The sequence below is a fragment of the Eleutherodactylus coqui genome, chromosome 8, assembly GCF_035609145.1.
Source record: "Eleutherodactylus coqui strain aEleCoq1 chromosome 8, aEleCoq1.hap1, whole genome shotgun sequence".
NCBI classification, from domain to species: domain Eukaryota; kingdom Metazoa; phylum Chordata; class Amphibia; order Anura; family Eleutherodactylidae; genus Eleutherodactylus; species Eleutherodactylus coqui.
In genome coordinates, this window is record NC_089844.1 from 71,184,520 (window position 1) to 71,192,460 (window position 7,941).

At 46.7% G+C, this 7,941-nt stretch overlaps 1 protein-coding gene across 1 annotated transcript in view; it reads right to left on the reverse strand.

Annotated features, from left to right (window-relative positions):
- Positions 1-7,084, reverse strand: part of MTX2 (metaxin 2) — a 70,541-nt gene extending 63,457 nt beyond the window's left edge. Inside the window, exon 1 of the mRNA XM_066575791.1 lies at positions 6,957-7,084. Coding sequence (XP_066431888.1) covers positions 6,957-7,020 — 64 coding nt within the window. The 5' untranslated portion in view covers positions 7,021-7,084. The remainder of the gene's footprint in view (positions 1-6,956) is intronic.
- Between the last annotated feature and the right edge of the window lie 857 nt (positions 7,085-7,941).

A 7,941-nucleotide genomic window follows, 5' to 3' on the forward strand; every position in this document is an offset into this window, starting at 1 on the left:
CCAACGAGTTTCATAGCGCACAAGCTTAACGGACTGATTCACTGCTCCCCATTTCATTACTCCAAATCTCAATTTCCTTCGCTGATTCTCAAACTATGCCAGGCATCAAGACCAAGCCAAGAAGGTTAACTATTTACAAGAACACACAATCAATGTTAAATATTTCCAATACTAGTAGTGATGTCATGGAGGGAAGAGCATCTCCCGACGGGTGTGATGTGGGAAGTACAACATATCAATATTGGAACATCCTTTCTTAAAACTCGAGATTGTGCTTTTCTCTGTAATTCCTTTGTAAAAGCTCAAAACTGGGCATTACAATTCCGAGAGCGTTCCTACTTTTTACTTAGTGCCGATAGTTTCAGACAGCGAGGGACCAGTCGCACCTCCACAGCACGTTGGCAGACACTTTGCGTTCCGCTGTATTGCACCATATGCTCCCTAAAAGTCAATACTTCTATGGAAGAACACCTTGACAATACAGCATGTGACGGTGCAGGCAACAGTGTTTTCTTATCTCGAATGCTGAGAAATATTCCGCTTTCCTACATAAGAAATAGAAGGCATTGGGAGGTACAGAGTGAGCCCACGGACTTCTATGGGCGCCCTATTATAGATCCCAACAACGAGGATCTACAGCACGCCAAACGCATGAAGCTTGTAAGAAATGCTAAATCCTGGATGGACCAAAGACAACAGTGAAAATATCTACTGTGTACCCTGATCAGCTGCATCCAGAGAAGTGGGGAAATATTTTATAACAATGTTATATGCTATCCTAGCAAAAGTATTTGGACACTGGAGCAAGAATCAAAACGAGTATTAATTTCCATATGTTATTACTTAGTGGGGCTCCTTTGTCCCTAATGATATTGGATACTCTCTGTGGTACACTATCTACTGACATCTGATACACTTCAGCTGGTATTTCCCTCCATTCATCCTGCAAACATCTGGAAAGTTCTCTCAAAGAAGATTGACGCTGTTCATGTTTACTGACCAGACATTCTAGTTCAACCCAGAGATGTTCAATAGCTTCAGGTTGGGAATATCCATATCCTCAAACCTACATAAACAGCATTGAATGTGTGACACGGTTCACTGCCTTGTTGGAAGTACTGCTGACCATTCCCAATGTAGTGGCACATTATCGGCAGCACATTATTGTGTAGAATGTCAGGGTACACCTTCGTGTTCTTGCCACTACAACCATCAGACCGAGACCATGCCATGTAAAACATTCCCAGACCATAACAGAACCTCTTAACGGTTGGCACAACACATTCAGGCAGAAGGCGCTCTCCAGGCGCCCTCCACACCCTATATTATGTGAAGATGGAGTAGCGCGATTCATCACTGCATAAAACGTTCTTCCATTGCTTAAAGGGGTTGTCTCACGCCGAAACTTGTTTTTTTTTTTTTTTTCAATAGGCCCCCCCGTTCGGCGCGAGACAAACACAAGGGATGGGATAAAAAAAAAAACGTTTAGTACTTACCCGAATCCCCGCTCTGCGGCGACTTCTTACTTACCTTACCAAGATGGCCGCCGGGATCTTCACCCACGATGCACCGCGGGTCTTCTCCCATGGTGCACCGTGGGCTCTGTGCGGTCCATTGCCGATTCCAGCCTCCTGATTGGCTGGAATCGGCACACGTGACGGGGCGGAGCTACGAGGACCAGCTCTTCGGCACGAGTGGCCCCATTCACCACGGAGAAGACCGCACAGCGCAAGCGCGTCTAAAATCGCCAGAAGACGGCGAATTTAAACGGGGACACTAGCAACGGAGCAGGTAAGTGAATAACTTCTGTATGGCTCATATTTAATGCACGATGTACATTACAAAGTGCATTAATATGGCCATACAGAAGTGTATACCCCCACTTGATTTCATGAGACAACCCCTTTAACTTGCCAACACAGATGCTGCTTGCATTATCATAGAACTGGCCAATGCATCTTCTCTGAGAGAACTCGCCAGACATTTACAGGATGAATAGAGGGAAATACCAGATGAAGTGTATCACATATTAGTAGAAAGTATGCCACATAGAGTATCCAATGTCATCACGGCCAAAGGAAATTCCTGAATAGTAACATATGTAAATAAATACTATTTTTGAGTCTTGCTCAGGTGTCCAATCACTTTTGGTAGCATAGTTTATATTATAGCTAAAAAGCTTGACTAATAAAAATGTAAAAAAAATTAACCCATGTAAACCACGACTAGGCTCAAAGAAACTGCAGTTTTGTGGTTCATGACAACCAAAGATTGGTATTTATTTTACATGCTGCTGAAAGAATAGAATGTGACTGACTGGTTGCTACCCCGTTTCCCCAAAAATAAGCCCCACCCTGTTTTTTGGGGGCATTTTCAGGGAGGCTTGAAATATAAGCCCTGCCCTGAAAATAAGCCCTAGCTGCATTACATAACAAAAAAAGCTATACATTACATAGCAGACTCGGTCCTTGTCCCTGCTGCTGCTCTTCGGAGCTCCAGCATGCTTCCTGCAGTTCTCAGCCGCCCACAGATGATCGCTTCCTGGTTCATAAATCCCGCCTCCAGAAAGCGACAGCTCTGATTGGCTGAGCAGCGCTCGAGAACCAATCAATGCAGCGCTGGATAAACCAATCACAGCCATTGCATTGACTCATCGAGCGCTGCACTGATTGTTTCTCAGGCACTGCTCAGCCAATCAGAGCCATCGCTTCTTGGAGGCGGAATTTATAAATCCCGTAACCAGGAAGCGATCTTCTGTGGGCGGCTGAGGACTGCAGGGCGCACTGGAGCTCCAGAGAACAGCGGAGGGGGAAAGAGGCGCCGCGAACCAAGCCTGTTAGGCAAGTACAATAAGACATCTACCGAAAATAAGACCTTGTGCCTCTTTTGGGGCAAAAATTAATATTAGAAAGGGTCTTATTTTCAGGGAAACATGGTAGTAGTGATCCGTGAGATGTGTGAACCTGGCTGAACTGCATGATGCTACGCAAAAAAAAAAAACTTCCACTAATGACAGCCACCATACTAATATATGTACCCCCATCTGTAGGGGCTGGAGTAAAGTGAAAAAATATCAGTTCGGACAATCCCTGCAAAAAGGGATCTGAACTATACGGGTTTCCCAATGACAACCCCTTATTTACTGTTATAACTCGTCAATTAAACAGGTTATACAAGTATGTCAGATGGACTTCCACCGTCCAGGAACCCCCACCGTTGTCCAGTAGGACGGGCCACCAAATCCCTGTTCTTAGTCTGACAGCAGGACAAGCGTACTCCTTCCTTCTCCGCTGACATAACTAGAATTACCAGAAATAACCAAATCTGCTTATTCTGCTGTTCACGACAATCCTGTTCACATGCCACATCACCAGCTACTGGCCCATTCTCCATGCTATGCCAAGAGAATCTACCGCCAACATAGTCCGTAACCCTGTTGTTATTAAACAGCCAGGATCCAAGTACCCAGGGGAGCCTTGCTGTCAACCATAGCCACCATCCCGCAGCTGGGCTCATAGACTTCTGTGCCCGCAACCACACGGTCCGGTGATATCACGTTATATCCTACTTCCCACCGGGACTGTGATAATATGGAATGGGGTTGGTAAACCTGAGGGTTCGTACGCGGGCGTAATAATACCCATTGATTTAAATGGGTTCTTTCTCTTTTCTTTGTTTTATGCGCACAAAAAAACGCTGATTGCTCTAGTTTGGTGCATCAAAGGTCCCCAGTGCACAACGGGATGTGAAGTACGCGGCGCAATTCTCCAAGAAAAAGAACCAATCTGGCACTAATTAGGCTAAATGCACAAAAAGACACGCCCTGCGGATGCATAAGGTATAGTAACATACGCCCGCAAAAAAAAAATTGCATGCAATTACACGTACGCCCATGTGAAGGAGCCCTGTATCGCTTGTACTGTATTGGACTTTGCTACAGATTTTGTAATGTGAAACATCGACATTAGAGATGAGCGAGCATACTCGTCAGAGCTTGATGCTCGTTCGAGTATTAGGGTGCTCGAGATGCTCGTTACGCGAGACGAGCACCACGCGGTACTCGTCTCGATTAAACGAGCACTGACCATTGAATTCAATGGAGCCAGCAATACAGCCGGCTCCATTGAAAGCAATGTGCTGCCGGCGAGCGCGGGATGAATTTTCGGGAAGGGCTTAAAAATATAAGCCCTTCCCTGAAATTCATCCAGAAATGTGTAAAAATAAAAAAAAAAATATACTCACCTTGTCCCGGCAGACGGAGTTCAGCCGCGGCCGGCTGGCAGTTCTCCTGAACTGCTGTGAGTAGTATTCAGCAACCGGGGATTTAAAATCCCCGCCTGCTAAATGAGCTGCCTCTGATTGGTCACAGCCTCACCAATCAGAGGCAGCTCTCACTCGCACCCATTCATGAATTCATGAATGGGTGAGTGCTGCCTCTGATTGGCTCAGCGCAGGGACAAATCAGAGGCAGCTCATTCAGCAGGCGGGGATTTTAAATCCCCACCTGCTGAATACTACAGAAAGCAGTTCAGAACTGCCGGCCAGACGCGGCTGAACTCCGGCTGCAGCGGAAAGGTGGGTATCCTTTTCTTTTTTTTTTTTTTTTTTTTACACATTTTAGGATGATTTTCAGGTAAGGGCTTATATTTTTAAGCCCTTCCTGAAAATTCATCCCGCGCTCGCCGGCAGCCCATTGTATTGCCGGCTCCATTGAATTCAATGGGCTAACATCGTTCTTCCCTGCCACAGCTGTGGCAGAGGAGAACGATCTTTATGCTGACAGTGCGGGGGAGGGTCTCACTCTTGCCACTATTGTGGCTTAATAGTGAAACCTCGGAGCCCGAAATGCAGCCCTGCATGTTGCTCCTCGCCTGCCCTATCCATTTTTGTGTTTTTTACATGACTTTGGTGATTTGCTAAGATTTTCACAAATGAAAACCTTAGCGGAGCACCAGTCATATACAAAAATGCTCGAGTCGCCCATTGACTTCAATGGGGTTCGTTACTCGAAACGAACTCTCGAGCATCACTGAAAGTTCAACTCGAGTAACGAGCACTCGAGCATTTTGGTGCTCGCTCATCTCTAAATCGACATACATAAAACATTTCTCTCAAGTGGGAAACCGGGCTAAAAATATTGCAAAAAGCTCCAAATTTATGATAACCAACCCAAACTGAGCCTGGGGCCTCATGTGTGACAATGGCGTATATCCCACTGTGACAAGTCAGCTCACCACTGGGCAGTATTGTGCAGGAGCCTGAGCGGCGGCACATGATCTAAAGGTTCCGAAGACACAATTCCATGCAGCGCCCGTGGCGTTCCACACATCATCCAGCGCATCAGTTTTGCATTCGTGTTCCTTTTAGGGTACATTCGCATATAAAGGATTTTGGCGCGGATCTGCACCTAAATCCACATCATAATCGGCATCATCCGGTGCGGATCATAATGTGGAGCCACAGCAGGCTTCACCCTTTCAGATGAAGCCCGTTGTTGAGCCACGCCAAAATCCACGTCAGCATTTGCGCAAAATTCTTCGGATTACATTGCAGATTTTGGTGTGGATTTTCCGCAGCAGAATGCAGTAAATCCGCAGCAATTGCGCTATGTGTGACCGCACGCTGCGGCTCTGCGCAGACGGGGATTTTCCCTCCAGAATCCTTGCGCGGAATATTTGCGGCATTTACAGTAGCAGCAATGTAGATGAGACTTTCAAAATCTCGTCCACACGTTGCGGGAGAAACCTGCAGTGCGGAATAGAAGGCTGGGTTCACACGGGCGGAATGGCCATAGAATTTCCGTGCGAACTCACCGGCGTGGAATTCAAATCCACAACACGCCGATACTATCGCCATTTCCGCTGAGGGCTCTCTTTTTTCTATGGGGAGAGATTTCTGCAGCGGAATACAGGCAAAAAAAAACAGCTTCTAACCCGTGCGCGGGTTTTGAAGCGGCCTTCGGGCTGTGGAAATCTCGCTGAATTTCTGTGCGGTCTTGCTGCGTACATTCCGTGAGACCTCCGTCCCGTGGGAACCCAGGCTAAATCGACAGCCCGTGCGAATTCCACCTCTTCAAACGTGGGGTGAATTCCGCACTAAATGGTATGGATTTTGCACTGCCGATCTGCCGCGGCACGTCTGAGGGGGACACTGCAGTAAATCCCACTCCGCATGAACACGGCGGAATTGCGCCTTTAAAAGTCACATCAAAAGCTGCAGCATTTTTGGCACTGATCCGCACACGGAATTTGTCCTGGTAACGGGCAAAATCTGCGCGTGGAATTCCAATGCAGAAAAAAAACGCATTTCTGCAATCAGAAGAGGCGTGTCACCTCGTGACGCAGGAACTGTCGTTTCCGCTTCTGCTGCAGGATTTCCATAGCAAGTCCACCAGTGGAAATTCGGCGCAATTTCCAGTTCCTGTAAAAGCGGCCTTGAGGCAAAAAAATCTTTGGCGCAGATTTCAATTGAATCAGTGAGATTTAGTTGATGCGGATTGGTACGTGGCCTCGGGTTATGTCCAAATGGGGCGTAATTTAGCGGCGGATGCTCATGAAAGTCTGCGCGGATTCCGTATGGATGTCACATCTTCATTTGAATGCATGAAATCCGCTGTGAAAATGCAAACCACGAATTGACGCGCTACAGATGTATCCCCCGCGCTCTAGGCCGATTTACGCCGCAGATTTATTCTGGGATGTCATGAACCGCGCAGACAAGTCGCAATGGAAACCATACAGCAGACGTACCCCGATATAACAGGGGGAGCGCACCCCCCTAACAAGAGCAAATCTGATGCACTGTGGTCAGCTGCAGGCTGCATTATATCTGCCTCTTCTGTGGTACTACAGGTCCCAGCAAGCACAGTCAGACTTCCTGGCATCCCACAGGAGGAAGGTGTGATGACAGGGACTGCAGCCATGGAAGTGCTCACGCATCATGTCATTGCCGGTTACCTGCTATCTGCGACACGAAGGCGTCTGTGACCAGAGACATCGTCAGGAACCCTCCGCGCCACATGCAAGGTTAAGGTCAGAATAACAGGAAGTCTATCAACGGGTGACAGCACGACCCGGGACTACTTCCGTACGTATCCAAGGTAACAGAATGCTAGTTGCTGGCTACTAAATAAAGTTTATTTAAAAAAAAAAAAGGCAACCCGTTTGAATACTATGCCGAGAAGGCGGGTGGGTCACGTGACAAGGCTGACTGACAAGGCTGGAGAAATCGCGTCGCCATTTTTGTTTTGGGCAAAGCAGTCTGCTGCAGTGGATTACTGTGGGAAAGAGGAGGAGATTTTTGGCGGCATTTTTCAGTTATCGGGTTCGACTCTAATAAATAGGAGTTATTAAAAGTAAAGCCATGCTGTTTAGTTAATTCAACCCAGTTTGTTGCAGTTTACAGATGCTTGAAGTTGTACTTGTTTTGTAACAACTATTTTCATGCATTACATGTGGAAGTTTATACAGATTTATGGCCGGGTTCACACAAACAGATTTGCTGGTGTGCGGAGCGTGAGCATACAGCAAGTACGCAATGACATGCATGGCGCCAATCACCATATGCTGTATTATTGTGGCGCGTAGGTGCATGTAATACGTTCCAAGATAATGCATGCCGCCATTGTTTTTGTGCGCATTGTCAGCAGCATATTTAAAGCCTATGGGATTTTGCTACAGTGTATTATGCACGCAACAACTGGATAATAGAGGGGTTGAAAGGGTGAAACCCGCTGTAAAATCTACATCTTGGAGTGTATTCACATGCTAAAGTGTGATAACTGTCCGATATCGCACTCTTACATTTCTGGGCGCAAGTGCGATATATTTTCCAGCGTGCGATGTGAGGTTTCCCATTGAAAACAATTTCCTGAAAGCTGTACCGGAGTACTTTAACAAAAAACGCATTTTATATAAGGTGGTTCCTTACAAGGAATCGCCC